The sequence below is a fragment of the Tetrao urogallus genome (assembly GCF_951394365.1).
Source record: "Tetrao urogallus genome assembly, chromosome: 1".
NCBI lineage: Eukaryota > Metazoa > Chordata > Aves > Galliformes > Phasianidae > Tetrao > Tetrao urogallus.
This window is the reverse complement of record NC_136813.1, coordinates 127,582,096-127,608,072: the sequence shown is the minus strand read 5'-3', so window position 1 is coordinate 127,608,072 and position 25,977 is coordinate 127,582,096. Positions and strand designations below refer to the sequence as shown.

The following is a 25,977-nucleotide window of genomic DNA, read 5'->3' as shown; positions in this document are numbered from 1 at the left end:
CAAAATTTGAGGTATTATGTAGATATGTGCTGAGGTGTTACTACAATCACAGTTAAAATGAGATGATTTACTATGTGAATGTCCAAGTTTTGGCTTGCCTAGGCCACACTGAGTAAAGAGGATTTGTCTTGGACTGCATATACACAGGCTTCTCCAAAAGTAATGCCTTCTGTTTATTTCCACTGAAACTACAACAGATACAGTAAGCACAGTAACTCTGTTTAATAGAGCAAATTCTCAGCTACAGAACACTTTTTTGCAACGTAGTTCCCACCATTAGCTATGCATTTTTGCCCACAGTGAGCAAGAGTCTGCATGTCAAGCTTGTCAAAACCTGTACTGGTGGGGGTAACTCAATATTGCTGTCATCACTGTTGAAACACACCACCTCACTATGATCACATCCACTGTTTGGTCTCCATAAACATGAAGCAAGTGTCAATGAATGTCAATGGGTGCAACTTTACTTCATGGAGGAATTGAGTGACACACCCTTGCTTTATTTGCACTTCCATATCAGACTCCATTCTGTCAGACTGCTCCATCTGCTGCCATCCCACGGCAACAAAATGTGATGGAATATTGGTGGGAAGGTTCAGCTTCTACTGCTGTTACCACAACTTCCACCCCTGATGTTGTGGGTCAACATAATAAAACAAGAGGCATTACTTTTAGAGCAGCCTTCATAAAATACATATTATTATTACTCTATACGAGAAACAAAACTTATATTAACTGTTAATATTTTTATTAAAACATATAAAAAAAGAGAGCATTAAAAACATAAAACTAGTGGGCTAGTTGACCTTGTTTTGTGACGGTAGCATCAGTCTGATTCAATGGGAGTTGCTGGAATTCTTAGTGAGTTCTCAAGGCATTAGTTAGACTTTTGATGAAGTTTCCTGTACTTAATCTTCCTATACTTAATCCTTGACAACAGTTGTTCACAAATGTGTGTGCTGTCTAGAAGTGATAACATGAATAAGATGTGATTGTGAAGCTAGGGATATATTCCTCCGGTCTTAAAAAAGTCTGGTGAAGAGACATGGTAAAGAGATGATGATATTTGAGTTGAATGTGTAATAGCAAGTCTATACATTCTGTTTGAAAATTTGCAAGTAATTTGTTTATGACAACTGAAAATGGAGTCACAAATATAAATCGGTGTTTTTTTCAGTAATCTTGAAACTTTTATCAAAATTCCTTTATCAAAATGGAAAGCGCAGCTTCATATTTTTCTCTGTTCACAGGAATGTGCTTAGCCAATGTATCAAAATGCATACTATTATTTGCCATAACTTGAGTGAGTTGACACTGAACTTCCCTTGCTCTGGTTTCAGCCAGAACAGCTCAGACAACACACCAATATTTGGTCGTTGTGAGCAATGGGTGCATGCCTAATGCTAGGATGGGTTGCTCAGCAGGGCAGAGCCACTGTCATGATGGCATGGGGTAAGGAGTGGCTGCACTGTGAGCTGGACTACATGTGGCCCCTGGGCCATAGACTGGACATGCCTGAGAGCACATTGGATAGCTATTAATCTCTTTCATGGCTAGGGCAGTGCTTTGATAGACAGTATGCAACTTAAGAACAAAGCATATCAGATATGTCTGAACAAGAAGCATCACTAGAACTGACCACTGGGGTCTGCTTTCAGACTAACATCCACTGAACTGCCCATCATGGGATCTATCATGTCCTCCATCTTCTGAACTATCCGTCATGAGTTCTACTCTACCCTCCATCTTCTGAACTTCCTGCTGTGGATCTGCCCTTTCTGCCATTCACACTGGCTGCGACGTTGCTCTTAGCCTTTAAGATTGAAAAAGTGTGTAACAGTGATTCTCTGAAGCTCACAGTGGAGCTTCATGAGGCATAGCCTTTGTAGTATGTTAGAGAACGCTTGAGTTCTTAAACACAACTGTAAACTGCTGTTGACCTAGCTGGGGCCAGGCTTTAATTCTGTGTGCCTGAAATTCAATTCTGTTAATGTCAGTAGGGCCCCAGGTGGCTCCAACTGCAGGTTACTGTCTTCTTCTGGAATATGCCTAACAGTGAGTACTGCAGAAACAGATAAGAGAGACACATGGAAGCAAGTAGTGGAAACCTCCGTCAGTGATTCAAGGATACATTACACCTGAATAAACTGAAAGTTACTCTTTTGGTGTCTTTCTGCAACAACAGGAAAATTCAGAGATCTAGATCTTGCCTTACCTGCACTAGACCTTGGATAGCTCGTGTAAATTCTGTGGAGTCCTGGAGTCAGATCAGTATGAAGGAAATAAGAAATGGACCTCAGAAAATCAAGCAAATGACCTGCTCTTGCTATTGGAAGCTTTATGCAGCTCTTGGGCAGCACTTTGTCCACAGATGATAAGAGCTAGATGAATAATGATTAACATGGATTTGAAAAAAAGGGCAACTCTCAAAGGTTTGAGAGTTCCAGAAATCACCTCTGAAAAGCGGACAGAAGGGGGCATGGTGACTTGGAGCTTACACTTGACTTGGTGTATTACTTAGACATTCTGCAGAGCTGGAATGGAGCAAGTTACTCTGCTGCAGTATAATGGAATGCACTGTGTTTAATTCAGTGCCTGCTGGATTAATTTGGTTCCCCTTGACTGTCTGGTGTACACAGAAGAAATCAGAACCAAAATACATATATTTAACAGTAATTTCAACCTAAGTGAAGTTTTCATTATTATTACTATCACTCTTACTACAAGTGATGTTGACATTACCTGCCTGGCTGTGAATAGTTATTAATTCTTGTAACAATAGTAATTTATATTTAATTTTTACCTTGAGACTACCCAAACCATTCTGTTAAATCAAGTTCTTTATGTTGCAGATCTTTGCACTTCCACTTAATTTTCATTTTTGTGACTTAGATTCACCTTATCTAAATCCAGGCCTCTAATTAAGGTAATAAGCTAGAAGCCTGAATACCTCAGGTTCTTCCTACAGCCAAAAAGGAAGCATACTTTCAAGTATCCTTCAAAAGATACCTTTAGAGACTGGTTGAAAGCACCTAAACTTTGAATTGTGCTCTGCAGAGGATGCACCAAAAGATTACTTCAGCTGGCAAATGGGTTTGAGTAATGCTGGCTATCCCACTGTACTGATCTTTTTCAGATTCCAGCTTAACGTGTCCTAATTTGTATCAAGGAGGTTAAATTCCTGTCCAGATGTGCAGAAAGAAAATTTCCCCTAATTCAGACTTGTGAAGATCTTTGTTAACTTTATTGTTTGTTCATTGAATTTTCTTCCTTAGTATGGTTTAGTTGTGGCTTTCTCTAAAATCTCCCTCAGAAATTCCCTCCTACTTAGAAGATACTCATGTCTTTTAGCTAACTGTCCTCCAGAGATTGCACTCTCATGCACTCTTATTTCATGTAATGAAAAGCACTTAGATAGCAAGGACCACTTTTGCTCAGTGCAGTCAGCAGAGGACACTGACTGCCAAATGCTCATCATTTCTCTGACTGACAACAAAAAGCTTGATTTTGACAGATCTTTCAAATGTTTTAGGAATCAATGCTTGTTATAGGGTGGTCCTTTTTTGGAGGGGGGAGAGGGGGGAATTTTGCTTACTTTAGTCTCCATAAATCTTATGCCAAGTTGCTGCTTTTGCACATTTTTTTCCTCATTTGTTTGAAATATACATCTGTTTTTCTTATGGGCCAGCAGGAAAAGGAATGCAGTATATCATATACTGAAATCTAGTTGCCATCTTCCTGTTCTCAGGATACAGCATCTTCCACTAACAAGTCATCTGTGCTGAGCTCTTATCAGAGTGCAGGCCTTTGGGGCTTGACCTAAACATCCCATTACTCAATTTTACTGCTGAGAACAGAGCTCTGGGAACAGTGTCTGCGGGATGGTTCATTAGCAGTACAGGCTATTCCTTCATTCCTCTGCTGTCTCATCTGGTGCTTTCACTCACGTCTCCACTCATGATGGGTTCATAACACTCTTAATATTTTTTTTAACAAATCTGTACGAATTTAGCAGCCCTCTTCTCATTCTGTGCTTTGGGTCTTTAAACAGCGTATCTGTCTGAGTCCATAAACACCCTCAATCTCTGGCCCCTGTTTTCCCGTAATAGGCATTAAACTATTTATGAAATGCATGTTTATTTTACATATTTACCAATTATTCCATTTGAAACATAGAAATTTATGTATGGTTCCTCCTTTTTGTCTGACATGGACCATTCCTGGCTGCTGCTAATGATTTTGGTCTACCAGATGCAAGCCTTTGCATGCTGCTTCTCAGGTGAGAAACCTGTGGTTTAAAAGTGTGGTCTAACCAGAACATAGCTTGCTTTATTTGTGCCTGGTATATAGCAATTAATAATTTCCTCTGTGTAAAGTAGTAGATTTAAATTACAAACACTCATGTAGCTCTGTTATACTCTCACATACTGTTAAGTCTCCTGAAGCTGCTCCTGTAAGAGACGTGTAACTCAAGAGCAGGGCTTACGTGCCGTTCTGACAGTCGGTGGGAACACTGCCATCTAGTGACCATCCTGTACAGAAGTAAAATGAGCTGAGAAAATGGTCATCAAGAGACGGAATAAGAACTCTGTTTAATTACCCTTCATACTCTAATATTGATGCTGATGTGAGCCCATGAAGAACTGTAAAATCAACAGCTATTTTTACTGGAGAAAGATTTCTAGGCAGGTATCTATGATTATTACACAAGAAAAGCTTTTGCAGATGCCATTATTATCATTTTCAGTTTCTAATTACTATCTTTCTAAATTATTTTATGGTTGTGTTGATTTTTATTTCCTTCTCTTCCAGACCCAAACATTCAGGTACAGACCAGATGGCAGTTTCCTTTTAATGAAATGATTAACTTGTACGCACATGTTGCTCTTCCTTTCAATGTAAACACTCTCACTGTATCTAGGACTCAAGCTGGATGGGAAACAAGTACAGTAGAGTGTTGTTGTTTGGACCAGTTCCTGTTTCCAACCTCACTGCTGGCTGATGACCCACAGAGCAAGCCCTGGATAGAAAGCACATGCTCAGCCTGAAAATCATTTTGCGGGGTCAGATAAATAGTTCTCTTAGTAATTTTTCTATGAGCATGTGAATCAGAGAAGGCTGTACAAAAGATCAGACAGGATCAGGATCACCTTTGCAATTCGTTCTTAGGAAATCTACTTCCCGCTCCCTGCTGCTTACGCAGTGGCTGATAGAGTCAGAGAGTTCTTATTTCTCTCGTGGCTCTTTGTTTAGCTAACTGTCTTCTCAGACCCAAGGATATTTTATGTCATGTTTCTGCAAGGTCATTTGCCTCAGAGCAGCTGCAGAGTGTATGACAGTGCTCAGGTCAGCACGTACAATCTTCCTGCCTCACTACAAGGGAAATTTTTCAAACGTGGTTCTCACACTCCAACTCATTGGTTCACAAGTAGTCATTCTGAACTGCCCACACCAGAGCATGAGCCATATCACACTTGTAATTGCTCTTGTGAAGGCAAGTCATGCCAAATACATGCCAAATAATACTTGTGATAGATTTTACTGTTTCATCTCCCTCTCCCTCAAAAAAAAAAAAAAAAGAAAAAGAAAATTTAAAAAAAAAATACCAAAAACCCACAAATGTGATACACTGGTTATGGATTAAAGAATCATTTTATTTTGATAATAAAGACATAGAGCATTCAAAGTATCTACGCTATCATCATAAAGTTTGAAATGCCAGCTTTAATCATGCAAATTTGATTGACCTACCCTGATTTTACTGGTGGCTAAAGTGACTGATACAGCTAAGAGATTATTAGAGTGACCGAGCGCCTTAGGTGATTCATTGTGCTCTCTATTTTTTCTTTGCAGTGTCTTGGAAAAAAATTGGACCCACAAATCCCTTTTTTTGTAGAGAGAAACATTATCTATTTATCTTACTATATTTTTTACCCTTGCCTTTGCAAGTTTTTTGACATCTTTTCAGAAAAATCTCTAAAAACTGCTCTGGAATTTTTTATGATGTGGAAATAAAAACTAAAGTCCTATCATGTTCCCTCAAATCATATTTCAAAACCATGTTGAAAAGCCTGGTCTAGATCTGGTCTTTTCTGCTCTTCAGTAGAGTGGTCTGCTTTCAACTATTTGAGCTGCAGTTTGCATGTATGACACATCATGTGCTGTATGTAATATCTTAGAACAACTTAGGAGATTCACAATGGTTTTTTTTCTAAGTGATTCTAAAGAAAGATCTCTGCTCAAGCACAGAAAGCTGCTGTCCTGGGAAATCTCCACCAGATCAGACATCACTAATTGTTCCTAAGGAAATGACAGCTGGAAAAGAGTTAATAACTTTTGATAATACTTGTAAGAATCTATACATTGCATGGAGCCAATTATATGTTCTCTTACCTACTGCAGTATTTGAAATGCATGACATTTCCTTTTGTGTCAGTAACCATTAAAACTACCTGACAACAGATCTTTGACATGGAAATATTTTTTTCTTATGCTGGATATGTTGTGTCTCACTGAGCAAGTGCACAGAGAGCATCAAAAGGATTGCTGCCCTTCTGAAGTTTGATCTCCTCCTGGTGCTGGCCATGGTTGTGCTGACCATGGTTATTTGCAGCTACCTCCTTTAACAACCACTTTTCTCTTCAAGCTAAACTGCCTCGTGACTTTCTTCTCATTTTCCTTAATCAGATACTCTCTTGGTTCAAGCCAAGAACTTTTGGTATTCACTAACGTGTTTCTCAAAGCCTAGAGGAGTGATACTTACGGGATCTGATAGCAAGCACTGCTCATGGAGAGGAGGAACCTTCCCCTGGCTCACTCTCCTTTTTTCTGCAGCTCCATACACAGATGGAAGCTGTCTGTTACCAGTGTTCAGTGCTTCAAGTTATATATGAAAAGGAGACTAAAATATTATCAAGATCATTACAAAGTGTTCCATGCGAGGAAACTTAGAGATAGGTAAACTCACTTTCATTGAAGATTTGTGTTTGTGCAAAATAAAGTTTATAAATTTGGAACTGTTTATACTTTTGTATTTGACATTGAGTGAACATGATTTTTTAGCTCCTGAGATTGCAACAACTTCAATACTTCTTGAAAAGATCTGAAGGAAAATGTTGTTGTAGATACCTTCTATCTATGATGGATGCGGTATCAACACTTTCATTGGGGATAGTTGATAATGAAATACAAAGTTTTTTGTAAGGGAACTATTGTTTTATTGTTACAAGCTCTGTAAATTTTCATGGTGAAAGCTGAAATGCGTATTTGCAATAGAGAGATCTTTCTGAACAAGAATCCTGTTTTTGACTGATTAAAGCAGGTATAGAAACTGGGGCAAATATGGTGGGAATGTGATCTATTACAAAACAGCACTTCATTTTGTTTTATTTATCAGGATCATGTTATATTGGCTTCTTTAGGCATAATACTGTGTGTTAGTACAGTAAGTAACTCTATCATCCCAATCATTCCTGATCCTCCTTTTTTTCAAGAGTTATATATGGCAAGTTTTTCAGAAAATCTGATTCACAAGGGTATCAGGAATCAGCATTTCCTCCCAGCTTTAGCGAGGAAGTACTGAACAGTGTTAAACACTGATTCTGAAGGGAATATTTTCAAAACATGGGATCTAAAATGAGCATCTAATATCCTAAGAATGTTGAAACAAGTATCATAGGAATCAGAAAAATATATTTTTCTTGCATTAGACTTCTCAAAATTTTGTTAAACCACTCATCTCAACAAATAGGATGTAGTAAGGACTCAAAAATGCCAATAGAAGGTTTTCCAGTTTATTTCTCTCTGTTTTGCTACAAAAAGAAAAAAATGAAAGAGTGAGAAAAAGACAAAAGAAGAAAAAAGGTTGTATTTTTCATCAGTAGAAAATTACAAAAATATTTTAACCTTTTTTTTTTTTTTTTTTTTTTTTTTAAATGAGCATTTCAAAGCAGGATTTCAAACAACTATCCTTATCATGGATTTCCTATCAGCTACTATCGAACCGGTTTGATTAAACATTTGTTACTTGGGCTGAATGATAAAGATCAGAACAAGGTATCCTTTCCAACCACAGGGAGCATATGAATTTAAGGAACATCAGAACACAGTTGGCACACAGCTGACTTGCCTGTCCTCGTCACTATTCTGTTCTTTTCTGAAATTGACCTCTTTTTTTCTTGGATCTCTCCTTTCGAACTGCTTTAGCCAAATGTCCAGTCTTACCTTACAATATCTTGTTTTACACAAGACTGTCTGCTTAATGTAGTAAAAAGGCAGTGTGCAACTGTACTTTCCTCAAAAAACACAAATTCTCCTGGAATTGTCCTTTTATTTTTCTTCTCTTCACTTTTTCTCACAGTGTTTTCCTGCTCTGTGGAGCCACACTAGTCAGAATATCATTAGCTACTTTTCCTAACAATATAATATTGCCACGGCAACAGATAAAGTAAGGGCTGTTTGTGAGGTTCTTTAAGTGGAAATAAAAGCATCTGCATATATATTAGTTGCTCAGGACACAACGCAGCGTATGAAAAACATATTGGCTGTGTTGCATTCCAGTTTCATGAACTCGTGTTTCTATCTAGGATTTTCTGAAAAGGGATACGGGAGTTCTACATTCTGAATACAACATTTCTGACATAACATGTAATGTATGTTGATTCTTGCAACTAATGGCTGTTGCCTTATGTTTCAAATACAGTACCTACAGTACCAATTATATTCTACTGCTCTCAGATATCCCTTAGCCACATCTAGCAGTTAGTTTCCGCAAGTTGCTGCAAAGAATCTGTCTCACTGTAGATAATAAAACACTCTCTTAATTCAAAACATCTATAAGAGGAGATTTGGATCTCAGTTGTACAAATGGAGTTAATTTTCAACTGTTGCCGGAATGGTAAGTGATATGTAACACATAATGCATACTCGTGTACATACACTAGCTTGCGCCCTGATATAATTGGGATGAGGGATACATTGGTTCATTCGAATGGCTGCATGTGGGATCATGTGCAGTTGGCTTACAAACAGATTCACAAGCTGAAAATGTTGCTGAAAAGAATCTGGTCATATTTTTTTGATGATGCCCACGTTGCCTCAGCATGTCAGCATTTCATATGCAAGGTTACAGAATAATCTGCTAGTCCACTTGGAATGAGGTAGTGCTCTCTATCAAGCCCATGAATATTGCAGGGACAGGATGTAAAACAGGGATTGAACACTAATGAATTTCTGTTTAATTCCCTTGTACATTTTTCAGGCCATTTGCTTTATTGCGGCAAATACGATATAAATCTCCCTGAAGTCATGCTAATAAATCTTACGTTGCCTGCCAAGAGTCTGCCTGGAAGCATTATGCACTTTGTGGTGTTAGTTTTCTACTACTGTTTTACTGGAACTGTTATTTCCACCCCAAAGACTTGTATTTTCTACCATTTTGCACCATATGGAGTCAACTTTATTGCTGTCTTGGAACTGGACCGAATTGTGCTATAACAATTTATCTCACTTTTTCTGAACTTAAACCAACCCTTTGACCATGCTTTCAGGCTTTTCAGGATCATGATGAAGAATTACAGAAGTACCTTATGTACACCTCACAAGGGAGCTTCAGAAAGTGTTTTTGGTGAGACGGTAGGGACAACATTCCTTGGTACTTGTTGTTTCTCCAGCGTGCTGATCACTGGATAGTTTAGGACATTTTTATTTGTTTTCATTAATTTTCTTCTGTGTGTTCTGTTAAGAGATTGCCTTCTACTGCCATACCATTGACATGTCCTACTGTAAAGAAATAGAAATATTTTAAATTAATCTTAATGCATTTGACTAACTTCTGTTACAGATTTTAATCCTTATAACCATGAGGTTTAATAAAGTTCTGTGTGTTGTAAGATATACTTTAGACTTATGTTACCATTTCCTGATTTCCAGCAAAGATCACAGATGGAAAGAAGAGGAAAGAGGAAAGAAAAAGACCAGGTAGTTAGCTTTTAGTACCCACTAAATACAAAAGTGGCTGAGATGTCCAAAAACATATTCAGTCTTCCTCAGGTACTACAGTTCTACTGCAGCAGTTAAATTATCCAGACCGTATGTAATTAATTCAAATACATCATAAAGTGTGATCACAGTAATTTAAAATATATACAGAATTTTACCTATATTTGAAATTTTTACCTTTTTAATATAAGTGAATTTTAATAATAGAAGTCCTTCTTTATTTCCAGAAAACTGAACAGAGACTTTATTAAAAAACTTTGAGATTTGTGAGATGTGACTTCAGAGACTGAACTTCAAGGTTCCAGATAGAAATCAGACGTAGCGCCCTTTATGGTTAAAGATTTGTTTTAGAAAAGCAGGAGACTGCACTGCAAATCTTGCCTGGAAAAAAGAAAAAAAATGATATGGATCTTCACAAGGATTGAATGCATCCTATTATGGTAGTGGCTTTTTGAAGAATGTGTTATATATATGGTGGTAATAGCAAAACAAATGATGTGTTTTGGATACAGCAGATGTCAACATTTCGGGTTAGCATAAGCAACTGAATTCCATCTTTTCCGACATTTCTTATAGTTTTGATTGTTCATCTTTCCTTGCATTTATGCATTTATGCCAGCATAGAGCATAGCAGTGTTCGAGTACGATTGACATGTGTCAAAATTACAATCAGAGGTGGTAAGATATGTTGGAAGCGGATTGTGTGGGTCCTACTGGTCTAGTAATAATGGTGGGATGACTTCTACCAGATATTTGTCATTTTTACTGCACTTTCTATCGCATTCTTTCAGACTCTCTTGCTATACATAAGAACATAAAGTGGTCACATGAAAGGATATCTCATGCTGATATGTTATTTCCATATCACAAAGAAAGAAAGGGAAGACATGGATACAAGATAGAACTTCCATAAATGCTCCAGTAATTTAAGTTTGTAATTCTCATTTCTAAACATAGCATAGCAGCAGAAATCAACTTCCCTAGTTCTATGTGTGTGAGAACCACTTAAGTCTAACACTATCATATAGACTCTGGTAGTCTATGAGGTGAAATAGTCATATCCAGAGGTGAATGAGTTCTCAGTATCTGCTTTAGGATGCATCATTGCTTTAAGATGGAAAGAGCTGATGTCTAAAAATATATTTTTCTCTGCAAATTCAGTATAGGGAATCCACTATCAGACATAAGTGATCAGTTATAAGCCATCTAATTCTGACCGAGATGAGTTCTGCATTCTGTGATGCTCTTTCAGGCATTTGCATTGAAATTAGACACCTAAAAATCTTTTCAATTTCTGACGATGTGCCTAGAAGCCAAAATTTGAAAAAGGGGACTAGTCAAGGTAGGTGCCTTGTTGACTAGGGAGAGAATGATCCTTTCCCTAGTTTAGTCTTACCATGTTTGCCAAGAGGATAAAATCAGACTGCTAGCTTGGCTGCTGTGGGAATGAGATTTTAGGATCAACATGCAATAATTGTCTATATTGCCAATGCCAGCCCCTGGCAAACCACTGTGAGGAAGCATCGTGAAGGATGTGTGTGGTAATGACAGTAAGTTGTGTTTCAGCCTTGTGCTTATGAGACTTGTGCAGAAGCAACCCAGATACATGCAGCATCTGAGTAAACTGCAGCATTTCACCCCAGTTCAGCCAGTATTTCGAAATACCGAGATAAACATAGCATTGCGTTTGGTGCCTGGGAATCACCACTTACACTGTGCTGTGCATCAGAGATCTGAGGGATGGTAAATCCCTGCTCAAGCCCTTTGGCTCTGTACACCTTTTATAGTGATGAAGTCTGAAGTCTGGGATTTTCTTGTAGTTCTCCATATAGAGTTCTTTTCTACTTAGGTTGCTCTGTTGAACTTTTGCTGTATATATTTTCCACAACATTTTTCCCCATAGAAACAAGGAATAATAACTTTTTAAAAAGCTGTGGAAAATATTTGAAATAATACCGGTCTTCTGATGCTTTCTCTTTCCAAGCTTAATCACAATAAATATTTAAAAGAGACAGAGAAGTTATTCAAAGGACAGGCTGCATTTTCCAATATGTTAAAAAAATTTAGAATATTGATGTTTTGCTACTTCATTAACAACTTTTGGTTGACCTATTTTTTGAGACAAAATTAAAACAATATGAAACCTTTTTCTTTTAATTAAGACTGTTAGCATAACTAAAATTAATCTTGAATCTGTGTCAGTCTGGTCTTTTTATATGATGGCAAGAGTTCTGACACAGCACTTCTAGCATTCGGTACTGTGACAAATTTAGAAGTAAAATAAATACTTGATAGACCCCAGCATATATAATTTACAGCTAGAATTGCCTATGCAGTTTTATTAAAAGCAAAAAGCTTTTATATAAATGATACACATAGGTTTAAAGCATTGATGTCCAACCTCCTGGCTTGCCTGGGCCACACTGAGTGAAGAGGAATTGTCTATGGCTGTATCTACAATTGTTGCTCTGAAAGTAATGCCTCTTAATTATTTCCATGGAAACTACAACAGATACAAGGAGTGCAATAACACTATTTAACAGAGAAAATTCCTAACTACAATACACAATTTTTCACTATTCACTATTCACTATTTTTCAACACAGTCACCACCATTAGCTGTGCATTTTCACCGATGATGAACAAGAGCTGCATGCTATGTTTGTAAGAAGCATCACTAGCAGATGTGACCCTCTGCCACTTTTGTTACTTCTGAAATACACTGATATCATGGATGACATAATAAAATAGTAGGCATTACTTTCACAGCAGCTCTAATATAAGGTAGCAACTTTCAGCGCTGCCAAAATCGTAAATAAGGGCAACAGTGTGTAAAATTTTATCCCTGGAGGTATTCAAAGTTAGGTTGGATGGGGCCCTACAATCCTGCTCCTGGAAGGGGGGTTGGAACTGGATTGTCATTGAGGTTTCTTCCAACCCAAACCATTCTGTGATTAAATGATTCCATGATTCTATTATTTGATTATGAGCATCAGTGAGCCATGAAATGCATGTAGAGGGAGATCTATGGACTGAGCTGCAATACGGGGAAAAGCTGAGAAAGCTGTAGTCAGTTGAGACTCCTCAGATTCTTGATCAGCCCATTATGTGAATTGTGTCCAGAGCACAGTAGCTTTTGCTGTGTAGTGTGTTAAACAATCCAAGACAATTAGAGTGGAAAGTGCTCAGAAGGGAGCTGTGGCAAATTAATCCACAGCCACAGTGGATTGGACTCACATAAGTGAGTATTACTCTATTAAAACCTTTTCCCACTCCTGGTATTCATCCATCATTTAGATCCCCTTGGGTTCAGCTGATTCAGCCTGATGCAAGCCTGCAAGCGGCATGGAAGCCATCATCAGCATCTTAATGGGCTCTGGCATTTGACTTCTGCCTGCATGAGAGCCAGCAGCCCAAATTCTTTTGTAAGACCCACACATTTTCCCCTCTGAGTCACCAGGTAAAGTAGTCACGATACTGCACTCCCAACTCAACAGACCCGGTGTCAGGGATGGGGACAGTAACAGGGTCAGGGGTGGGGACAGTGTTGGGCAGGAGGCAACGTGAGCTGGAGCTGTAGAGCAGTGGCTGCTGGGCCTTTGGGATATTCACATGAGACTGGAAGAGGGGATCAAACAGGCATATCCCAACATTGTCCTGTTTTTCCCTTTAGTGGCAGATTCAAATGCATCCCCGAACCATATTGAATCCGTTTTTGTTTTGTTTTGTTTTGTTTATTTGCTCTTTTTTTTTTTTTCTGCAAAAAGAATAGTAACAAATATTTTGGAGCAGAGCAGAAAGTTTTCTGACATTTCAGAGTTTTACTTTTGTGCTTTCCTTAATTCTTTTAAATGTGCATTACAAAGCCTTTTAGCTTGTCACATAGAAAAAAAACAAAGAACTTCATTTAGAAAACAGCATAATTATTCATGCAGGCAGCTGCTATCTTTTTTTTTTTTTTTTTTTTTTTGTTTTCCTTCCTTTTTAAACAATTTGATGGAAATGAGTGAATAAGATTTTCGTGTTTTGGTAAATAAAGGTTTGATCATAAATTTCACTCACTTGGGTATAAAATTATACCTGTTTTCAAAAATGCTGCAAGATGTGTTAAAGATTTTATTTTAAAACTCTTCTAATGAAACATGGATTTATAACAGAACTCGGATTGTTCCTCCTAAAGCATGGAATGTTCATACATGAGAGGGAAGAAAACTTAGCAAGAAACCTGAAAAGCAAGTAAAACATATTAATTGCTATGTAGGATGACTGGAAATTTTCTCAGTTGCTCAGTGTATTATGTATTGATATGTCAAGTCAATGGAAACTATCAAAAGGCATCAATTTTCTTCAGATCTAAAGCCTCCTGTTTCGTGTCCCTACAGTCAGAAGGAAAACAAACAATAATAAAAACCATAGAAAAAGGAAAGACTGCATTTGCCAAGATTGGGATGGATTCCCCTACAAGGACGGATTTGTCCATCCCCTACATTTTCAGCTCAGAGTTTTCTGAAATACCTTTCATAGAATGAAAACGTGATCACAATCCACTGGAAATCATTTGCTCTTCAGTGATTTCGATGGGTCCTGCTGGGTCTGAGCAAATTGCCCCAGAGAACTCCAGGTTTGCCGCTCAGCATCTGAACCACCATGCTCTCAAACGTCCTGAGCTGCCAGCAGATCTCAGATCTGACTCAAACACCTTTGCCATTTTTGGCCTCAAGCTTTATGACTTGGTAGCATGAAATGATAGAGATGGAATACCTGCACCCTGTCATATCTTGGTTCAATGGCACTGTAAGAAAATAGATGACAAACCAGCCTGCTGCATGTAGGCAACTTAGAGATCTTTAAACAAAGGAATGTTTAGGAATCATTTGGGATTTTTTAATAAAGAAACATATACGTTGGTTACTCTGAAAGCAATGCCTTGTCTTTATTTCCATAGAAATTATAATATATACAAAGAGCACAATAACACTATTTGATAGAGCAAATTATCAGCTACAAAACCCTATTTTGCAACGTAGTCTCCACTATTAGCTGTGCATTTTCACCAGCAACCAAGAGCTGTATGTCCTTCTCGTAAAAATTTGCACCAGTGGAGGTGACCCACGGTCACTATTGCCACTGCTAAGATACAGTGATGTCACGGGCCAACATAAAAAAATGGGAGGTATTACTTTCAGAGCAGCCTTTGTTCAAAGTAGCAGCTTTCAGTCCTGCCAAAATTGTAAATAAGGGCAATTGTGTGGAAGATTTTATCCCTGGAATAAGCACAGAACTTGTTTTGCCTTTTTTGTCAAGCTTAAAAAACAATCTATTTCAAAATAAAAAGCTGTCCAGTGCCTCAATTACTCTTTTCACTGTGATTAGTAAACAGATTTTAAGGTGAAGAATATGGAGGAATCTAGGGTGAATGAAATATCTGAGTAGATTTATGCTTTCGCTTCCGCTCAAGATGATGGACAATATATATAATTATGTTGTCAAATTCAAATTAACTAAGCCAAATTCAAAAAAACCCTCAAAAGCTGAAGCTCCCATGCCTGCCAAAAGTTAGACTACCTTGTCCAAGTCAATTACGTTAGGATACCCATCTGGCCATAGCTTGTGCATTGCAGTGCAGCCTCTTGGATTCTTACCACTCCAGTTTGTAAAAATGAAAACAAAAGCAAGCAGAAGAGATCCCAGGGGACTGCGGCTGCAGGAGGCGAAAAATTGGTGCTTCTTGCTTGCCTGTCTCTTCCCAGCTTCCTGCCCCTTTTCGGCGTGTGAGAAAGACGAGCGGAGTTTGTGCGCTTTGGAAACTCGATAGGAGGCAGCAGCTGATCTCCCCATCACCAGCCTAAAAATAATTCACTCCAGGGCTTGGAGCTGCTTCGCTAAGTGGAGGAAAATCCTGCCGCCGGGATGATATTGATCACATAGCACAACCGAGTGAAAATTGGGGTTGGTATTTTGGTTTTGTGTTTGCAAAGGTAAGCTGCAGAGTTTGCTCTAACAGCCAGCAGGCGAGCGGGGCATGCAGTGACCCCCCCGTCGTCCCCACTAACTGCCTCCTCCTCCTCCTTTATATCTGTGGGACAGGGCTGCTCCTCGTTCTTTCCTGGGATTACGACTCAGATCTGTTTTCCTTTTCCTTTTCCATTCTCAGGCATTCTCAGGCTTTCCAGTCCCCTACCGCTGATGTTTTCTTTGCCGCTCTGCTCATGGTTCTGTTTCTTTTTTTAAACCGTCCTGTCTTAGCATGTGGAGTCATAGGTTTTGCAGCCGGCAGCATAGCACGTCAATGCGTGAAATTGAATTGCCTTAAGGAGCTTAAGAAAAAAGAAAAATAAATGTTTTGGATGCGTGAGAGCGCTGCTGATTTTGGTGTGCGATGCTTTTCAGAGTCAGTACCGCGTTTAGCCGTTTTGCTGATGGGATTTTCTCTGTGTTTGGGGCCTGATCCAAAACCTGCTGAAGTCAATGAGATTCCTTGCATTAGTTTTAGTGAGGTTTGGATCATGCTGCTGGTGTATGCCAGAGAGCAATGCAAATGCTGAAAAGCATCTGAAGTAATTTGTCACCTTAAGGCCCAAGGTAACCGGGACAGTGCTTAGTGAGGAGGCAGGGTCTATCTAGGGCAGTTGGTCACAGCTGAAATAGAAATGAAAAAGAAAACAATATTTTGTGCTGGACCATTTGGGATAAAAGATTTTTAATGAACAGCATTTTTTTGCCATTGCTTTAGTGCTACTCTTTGCAAATAATCATTATTTATAATTTACAGGTTCCATTAGATCAGGTGCTTTTAGGGAGGTAGGAAAAAAAAGCCAATAGGTTTATACCAGGCAAGGGAAAGATTCAGAGCACTAGCCTAAAATCTGTGGCAAGGCAGTAGGCCTTCCATAGGGCTCACCAAACTTCGTCATTTGAACTTTGGTAAAGTTTTCTCTGTATTCAGGAAGGAAAGAAAAAAGCTTGCTTTGGTGAAGACTCCATTATTCAGAAATTAAGAACCAACTACTTTTGCAAAACTCTGAGTACTTTCTCCGTTCTGCATCTCTATGTGTACACATACCCATGTATATATGTATACTTGTATATATGCATATGTGGCATATGTGGGCATATAATGCACATTATAAGTAAGACCAAAAAAAAAATTATGAACTGAGACCCGAGTATGCTCTGTAAGCTGATGTATTTTAATCGGGAAGTGCAGCTATTGATTTTTTTTATTTATTTTTTATTTTTTAATACAGACAGCAGAAATACTGAAACAAAAACTTTTCAAAAGTTTCATATTTCCCCCAACTAAGGTCCACCTGAGGACTGTATTTATGCTCTTTCCTTTTCAGTTGTATCTTGCAGAGCGTGCAGAACAGAGTGATAATCCAGGTAAGAGAAAACTCTTGAATATGAAGGCTTTAAGCCCAATTTAAAAGACCCTAAGATAATTAAAATATATTTAACTAGAATTCTTGCAGTTTTGCACTCAGTGAGGATGTTCTTATTGTTTTTATGAAAATTTACATTATCTGCCACTTTCCCATTGTATTCTTTTCTATAGCTTAGGTAAAATGTATCTCAGGATTTAACTCTATGCCTTAAGAATTCCATGTTTAAGTTTGTTAAAATTAGATTTGTAAGTGTTTAGGCTAAATGCTACATCACATTCATGCTTAATACTTTGTCCTTTTTTTTTTTTCCCAAAATGCTTTTTGTTCCTGAAACTCTTTGGTACCTATTTCTGTTTAGTATATTATGAAAATGTCTGTACACCTTAACCCACAACCAGAAAATCTCAGTTTGCCAGTGGTGAAGATCTTGGGATGAAAATGTAAATGCTTAAAGGGCATAAGTTTTTTTAGCTATTTCATTGCAGGGTGAGCTGCTGTTCAGATAGTTCACATCCCCATTAAATTAAACCAAAAGGGAATCAGATTCCCAAATGATGTCAAGGAGAGCTGAGACTCTCTGTGCGCTGGCACCATCATGGACCCATCCTCCTGACTGTTCTTTCCATTTCTCTCCTCTACAAAGTTCTGCTTTTTACTTAAACTTGCAGCTGGCTGCTCAACAAAGGCTGTTTTAAAGGGGAGAAAGAAAACCCACCCCTGATAATTTGTTACTAGTTCTAGTGTTTGTAAAGATTGAGGTTAAAGTGAGTGATTTGTCATTAATTTTGAAGAACAAAATCCTCCAGTGTACAAGAGATTTAAAAAAAAAAAAATTACCTGACATTTGGCCACCTTATGGGGGTGCTGAATGAAGCTGGTACCCTGAGAGAGCATGCACTTATTATCAGAAGATCTTTATCACCCTAATGCATTCCCCCTGACTGAAATGCTAGGTTAAACCTAGCATGCTTGGCAACATTATTATGAAGTATAACATTCCTTCTATAATTAGCAGTGAAGTAGTGAAATAAATAGGGAGCGATATACTTACTCACTTTGGCACAATCAGCTCAGCACAATTTGATGGCCTACAGTGCTTAATAGAAAGAGAAGTTATAGCAGGGAAATCCTTTTTTTTTTTTTTATTTTTTATTTTTTTTTGTAATAGCTATGAGTATTTTTTCTTCTGAAATGTGTGTACAAGGATCTCAGCAGATATGCTGAAAAGCTAGTGCAACCTGATGAGAAATAGTGGTCAATCACTTCAGATGGCCAACAAATTTCAAAACAATCTGTCCCTTCCTATATAGTCAAGTTTGGGTCATTTGTTTTGTTGTTTTAAAGTGGCTGTCAGGATTAACTTAGTGCAACCACTGTTGATCAACAGACAAAGCTGTCTGCCTGTAAATAAGCCTACAGCTCCAAACATTACAAACTGGGCACAGGCTTAGAAAAAGGCTCTTGGTAATCTGTATGGGAAGACAAGGGCTATGTGCTTTCCAGTGGCAGCCCCTTCCTTTGAGAAACACAGGCAAAGATTTGCTAAGGAGCCAGTGGGGCCTTTTGCTGTGACTTATAGGTCCCCAGGTTTGTCTTGACTTAGGTAACACTGAAATTGAACTATGGCAACTGCCACAGCTCCGCTCTGATCTCATCTCAGGCTTGCAGCAAGCAAGGCTTCTTATCTAGGAAACAGTATCTAGCTGATAGAAGTCAGTTAATTCTGAGAGTTAATATTTGCATGGCTCCCCACTGTACTGTGTGGAGCTCAGCGTAGCAGGCAGCTGCCTAGAGCTGCTCCTGAGGTGATAAGCACCTGGCTTTGCTACTTAATTCATCTGGTTAGAGCTCCTGTAAGAGAAGTTCAGTGCTGCTTCCAGCATCACCAAGGAAGAGTTGACAGGCGGGTGTAGAAGGGAAACTGCTCCTGGGGAAGGTGATTACCTTCTGGAGAGTTGCAACAACCCCTGCTTTTCTCCGTACTTCTCCTTGCAACATAAATCTCTTCAGATCACTCCTTCACCTCTGCATCCTAGCTTTCCCTCTTTGATCTCTCCTCATATGCTCTGTAGTGTGAAAAGTCTGTTTCCACATATAAAGAGTCTTCAGTTAATTTATATAATTGCATGATGCTTTGCACCAAGTGAAGCAAACAGCACTACCTCATATAGGCAATATACATCCATTCACCTCTATACAGGAATTTTTATGACAGAACTTTGACATGGTCTTACTAAAGCCAATGGAAGAGAAACCTAAACTATTACTAAGAATCTGAATTTGATCAAGTGTCAACCATGTTCCATTTTCTTTTCTAAATCTAGCTGTAGTTTTTGAGAAGGCTCCAAAGAGACCTCATTCCAGCCTTCCATTACTTGAAGGGATCTTACAAGCAGGAGGGGGACCAATCTTTTACGTGGTCTAATAGTGATAGGACAGGGGGAATAGCTTTAAACTAAAAGAGGGGAGGTTTAGCTGAAATGTTAGGAGGAAATTCTTTACTCAGAGGTTGAGGCTCAGGCAGAGGCTGCCCAGAGAAGCTGTGGATGCCCTATCCGTGGAGGTATTCAAGGCCAAGCTGGATGGGGCCCTGGGCAGCCTGACCTGGTGAGTAACAGCCTTGCCCACAGCAGGAGGTTAGAATTGGGTGGGCTTTGATGTCCATTAAAACCCAAGCCATTCTATTATTCCATCATTTTGATGAGATTCAGCAGTAGGCAAAACTGAAAATTTTTATGATATTGCTAAATCTGATGTTCTTCCATTTCAAATTTCCATTTTGTGAAAAGAAATCTTATGGTATTACAGAAGAGATTAGAGCCTTTTCTTGGTGATATGCTGTCAAGATCTTCTGAACAGTCTTTCTTTCCAGTCTCAATTTTCTGAGTGGAAGAACATGTATCTCCAGGAAGGAAGGAAGGAAGGAAGGAAGGAAGGAAGGAAGGAAGGAAGGAAGGAAGGAAGGATCACAGGAATATTAATCTTTCCTACAGTTCTTATCTCTTCTGCTCCCTAACACTGCCATATGGTGCTAGAGATGTCCTGAAGTGGGTCCTGCTAAAAAGGGAAGTTGGACCTGATAAGCATTTTATGAAGATGAAAAAATATTTTATGAGATGAAATTGCAAGCTGTATTGGGTCAACACTTTATCACAACACTGTCAGGAGTGCTTTAATAGATTTTAAACCAGGGAGACATTAATAAAGGTGGTCACTGGATGTGTGCTGCTTATACATACCCTTGAAAGTAATCACCAGTATGATGGGCACTGTCTTTTTATGTTGATATCATTGACTGGATCAGATTCTCACCTCTAAAGGGCATAAAGGGCAGTGTTTTTTTTAAGGCACTATATTGTCAAATTTACTTTATTCCAAAACTGGGCTCAACAAAGGTGCTATGAATCTTTCTTGATAACTTCTAGGGACTACCACTTGAGGTGTGAGGTGAAACTTCTACAGATTGGTGGTTAGGTGCTCTCCAAGCTAAGAGAGAGCACTCTGCAAGTGGTCAATGATCCATTTCCCTTCCAGAAAAATGGAAAAAAACAACAGTTTCCATTAATTTCTCTTAGACACAGTTTTGATCCTTTCTCCTAGATTTATTTTTGACTCTAAGCCAAAAACTACAATGGAAGTCAGTGATTCAGTGTTTGATGGAGCCCAGGATCCCCCCTGCTTTTCAGTACCAATCCAGCCACTAGACCAATAGCATCTATGCTGTCTCAGAAAAGAGCCCTATTTGTGGGAAAGGGAGGAAAATTCCCAGCAGAACTCCCTTGTACTTCTGACCTTCAATAAAACTGAGGAAACAACACATCTGATTTTCAAGAGATTATCATTGCCATTATGACACTCTTAAAGGAGACATGTCAAGCTTTTACAAATTAAAAACAAATAATCTCTTTGAAATATTCTATGTTCCGAATTCTTTCAATAACTCCTCAGCCTGTTCAGAAAGAATTTAAGTTAACATAATGCCTACTTTGCATTATTTACATCTTTTACTATTTTGAATATATTTTATATTAAAATGTAATGACAGATTGATAGTGGTCATATCATGCTATTCATTCTAGGGAATGGGGCACATTATCTGTCAAATTTTGTTCCACTGAAATTGAATGAGTTGTCCATCAGCTCTTGTACCGCAGTAAGTACATGTATCCATTTCTGCAGACCATGTCCACCATATAACCTGGAGTTATGCTCCACGAATCATTCATGTATTTGGAAAAGGGGCTGTATTCATCACCTTCTTCCCAATGAGACTAACTTTAGAAGTTTCACTGATGTGTTTCAGCATGAATTAAGCTTTTTGGACCAAGCAAAAAGCTATTTAAAGTAAAAAATGGGGCTTAGCGGTGGCTCTTTGAACTCCATATTTTTTTTGAAGATCTTTATGTTTGTGTTCTCTCTAAGAGAGTAATTTAGCAGTTTATACTTGCCTTTCTATGCTTGTCTTTTTTGAACAAGTAAACTCATAAAACTAATCTGAACTATTTGAGGAAATAAGGAAAACACTTTTCCCCATTGAACTAACTTTTTTTGAAAAACTGTATTGTATATTTTTTGCATGTATTGTTCTGATTCCACAAATCAGATGCCCATATTATTACAGAAAGATGTGTTCACGAAAGTATACAATATGCTTTGCTGAATTAAAGACATTTTTTCCATTTAGTATATAACTCTGGAAAAACATGTTGTAAGAAAATAAATTTACACAACATATTCTACAGCACTATATTGCTAACTGTAAGTTTGGGGAAAATAAACCACCAAGAAAACATTTTGATTTGATCTTCCTATAAGGAAGAATGAATACAAGAATAATGCACAGATGAAAAACCCAGAAGCTGGCCATAACTCTAGATCATGCTGTGGCCCACACTGCATAAGTATGAATGTGTGAGTTTATCTTTAATTCCAAAGATACTCTCATAAGAAATTATGGGAGCCAGAGCTTCGCTTAGCTCAGACTAAGCACATGCATTAGGATTTGCAGGATCAAGCACAAATGCTGATTTACTGTCTACGCAATCTTCAGTACAACTCACTTTAAGAGTTTGGCACTTTATCTGGAATGAGTAGTCTATGTGACCATTCTTGTTCTATGAGATGGTGCAAAAATGTAAAATGTTAGTGAATCCAAAGCTACCAAATCACAAATATCAAAGATTCAAGCTACAATGAAAATGTCATGCAACAAATTATACAAACAGAATTACACAGTGTTGGCTTACCAAGGTAGCAGTAACACACAGGATTCAACTAATGTGAATTTGAGTTTTCTTAATACAATTGGAAATAGTTATTTCCAAACTCCCTTGTTTCAGCCTAACAGTTGTTCATATAACACTAGAAGACACTGAAAGGTATATTTAATGAATATGTACTCATTTAATATATTTGATAAAAGCACAGCCTTCATTCTCATGCATTTATACATGATCAGGTCACAAAACAATTTCAAAACACAACTAAATTATTCTCTGTCAGATGTTCGATGTGCTCCACATGTATCTCTTCATTTTATTTATTTCATGTTAAGCTAAAAGAAATGCTAGCAGTCTTGGTAGCCAGCTCGTACTTCAACACATCTCTTACATTCTCTCTCTCTTTTTTTTTTAGTAGGCAGACCTTCTGGAAGCAATGAGGCTCTCATTCTGTGGTAATGACAATGCTTCAGCATACAACATCACTGCTGGTGTCCTTAGAAATGTCTGCTTTGTGGATGCTCTCAACTTGGTTCCCCACGTCTTCTTGCTTTTTATCACCTTTCCAATTTTGTTCATTGGTGAGTTATTCAATAGAGCCATGCGATCCTACAAGCACTTGAACATGTATTTAAACTCATTTACTTGTTACTCATTTAAAACATTTGCTTGTGATTGGAGGCCTCTGGTGCAAGCTATTAGGCGCTTTGTATTTACTTATTTTAAGAAAAGAAAGAATGGCTTAACACAGAGGACCTGAATTTTAGAAGTAAACAACATAGGAAGATCAATGGGATCCAGAGAAATCAGTTCCAAATGCTTTGAAACTTCTTTCTGGGAAAGCTTTCTTCAGATTTGAAAGTAGCAATTTGCAATCTTTGCTATTACTGGATGCTAGAAGACTGAGGACAGTGAGTCAGAATTCCCTTGAAGTTATGCAAATTTCAGAGAATGTCTTGGATCAAAGGCTAGGAGAAGCAGGAATAATTCTTTCTTTTGCCAACATTTGGTAACAAAGGGAGAGCAAAGGAGATGATCTTTTCCGTGGGAATGAAAATAAGAAAAGATAAATCTCTCTCAAATAATTTAAGGTATTGTAAGAGCTCAAGTTTATATACTCTCGTAAAAAACTGTCTAAACTAATTTTAGTTTTAGTTTAGACTCTAATTACATTTTTTCTCCACCGTTGTCTCTTTATCCTACGTATATGCAGTGATGAAATAAATGCAGTTTAAAAATTTTTCAGGGCTGTCAAACATCATTCCATGTAATCAACTTGTATCAAGCTCTTCTAATATTTTTGCAGATATTACCCATCTAAGATTGAAGTAGCATTGAAGTGGCCACTAAGAATTTACTCTATTGTCTATCAGTTGTAGGAAAAAAAGCACGGTATCTTAAATTACATGGAACATATGTATGTATACAATTATTTTTCTTCTATTTTGTACCATGATTGTCAGGATAAATAGCTGTTGGAGAGAGCCTTAAGAGGGCAGAAGGAAATAAAATTAAAAGCAGCTTGGAAGAGACAAAGATAGGAGTAAGGTCAAAGAAAGTCTTATTAGTATAGGAAAATCTTTGAACTCTTATAGAGAGTGTTTGAGATAAACAGAAGGAAGACTGAAAATTTTGTTCCTGCAGTACTTTATGTGTTAAATAAGGATTAAACAGTGATAAACTATTTCCAAGAACTAATAAGCATGAATTCTTGTTTATGTTTCTGAGTCTCCTGATGAGAATGTAGGCATTAGGAGACACTGTCTTTCCCCTAAGGGAGGGGATTTGGAACTAGGTGATCTTTATGGTCTCTTCCAACCCAAATCATTCTAGAATTCCGTGATCTTTGTGTAACAAAATCACATCCTGAATTTTAAACTCAGTCATGCAGTTACTGAAATACTGATGCTCACTATTTTTTTGTTTTGTTTTGTTTTGTTTCTTTAATTCCCTAAATTAGCTACTTTGGGGTCCATCTCCATGTTTCAGTAAGTCCACCAGTTAGTTATAGAATTTGCCTTACAGCAAGAGGAATACGTACAGGCCAAAGCATTTAGGCTAAGTGGTTCAGGACAGACCTATAGCAGGATGAGAAGGGACAGAAGACAAGTTGCCTTACAGAGAAACATGCAGGACAGGCCTTGTCATGCTAACCTCTCCTCAGCCCTCATCTCTTCCCAGCAATAGCACAGTTCTTGGAGTTCTGCTTGTAATCAGGGTGCTGGCTTCAGAGACAATCTCGTCTGAAGTGCATAGTTGATCTTTGAGGTGATGATTCTGAAATAAGCTTCAAAATTAATTCATTGATTAAACCAGCTGAATTCTGATGATCTACTGGGAGATTAGAATATGCAAAATGGAAAGAAAAAAAAAAATGAAAACTCCATCATTTCAGTTGTAGAATTGTAGAATCATTCAGGTTGGAAAAGACCTCTAAGATCATCCAGCCCAACCATTAATCCATCCCCACCATGCCCATTAACCATGTCCCCCAGTGCCACATCTTCCACCATGTCCCTCAGCAGCCTGTTCCAATGCCTCACCACTCTTTCTGAGACGAAATTTTTCCTAATGTCCAACCTGAACCTTCCATGCCAGCCTCTATTGTGTGAGGGTGTAACTGAGAGGTTTTTATTGTCCTTCTCATCTTTGTTCTTGGCTAGGGGCCTCTTCCCTTTGATTTCTATTTTAGGAATTCTTTTGTCCTGTAGCCTACAAAGTTAGATCTAAGTTATTAGGGGCTACCTGGCAACTCAGGCAATCATGGGTCATGTCTGGGTAATAACAACAGCCTCTCTCCATGGTCTCGTAGCTCTTCCGTGCTAATTCTAGACTATGAAGCATAACCTATGGCTTAGAGAAGGGAACGAATGACTACATCTCTGGCTGGCTGTATGATAACCTTCCTCCTCTACTACTATTATTTTCCAGGCTGGGGAAGCCAAAGCTCCAAAGTCCAGATTCACCACAATACATGGCTGCACTTCCCTGGGCATAATCTGCGATGGATTCTGACATTCACTCTCCTGTTCGTACATGTGTGTGAAATAGCAGAGGGCATAGTTTCTGATACGTAAGTGACAGTAACAGGGGGATAGCCAGGCTAACTGAATTTGTCAGTGTACTCTCTTATCATGTGATATGCTTGCAAGTAAGATGCAGAGAGTTTTTTTCCTTTTTTTTCCCCCCAAAAGGATGGAGCACCATTTCAGAATCCTAGATTTTAATGGGACATTGAACTGATTGTTCTTAGCACTTCGTTATTCTTCTGTCAATATATAACAGCTAGTAAATATTGACAGAAGTTAATGCATTCACTTGGAAAAAAAACCACCTTTTTGTCAGTAGTAAAGTCATATTTGTCATCTTAGTCA

The 25,977-nt window shown here is 38.2% G+C and overlaps 1 protein-coding gene across 1 annotated transcript in view; it reads left to right on the top strand.

Annotated features, from left to right (window-relative positions):
- Positions 1-23,039: 23,039 nt before the first annotated feature.
- ABCC9 (ATP binding cassette subfamily C member 9) overlaps positions 23,040-25,977 on the top strand; it is a gene marked incomplete at both ends in the record, with an annotated part of 64,746 nt that continues 61,808 nt past the window's right edge. The window contains 2 exons of the mRNA XM_079549509.1: positions 23,040-23,184; positions 25,535-25,676. Of these exons, the coding sequence (XP_079405635.1) occupies positions 23,040-23,184; positions 25,535-25,676 (287 nt within the window). The remainder of the gene's footprint in view (positions 23,185-25,534; positions 25,677-25,977) is intronic.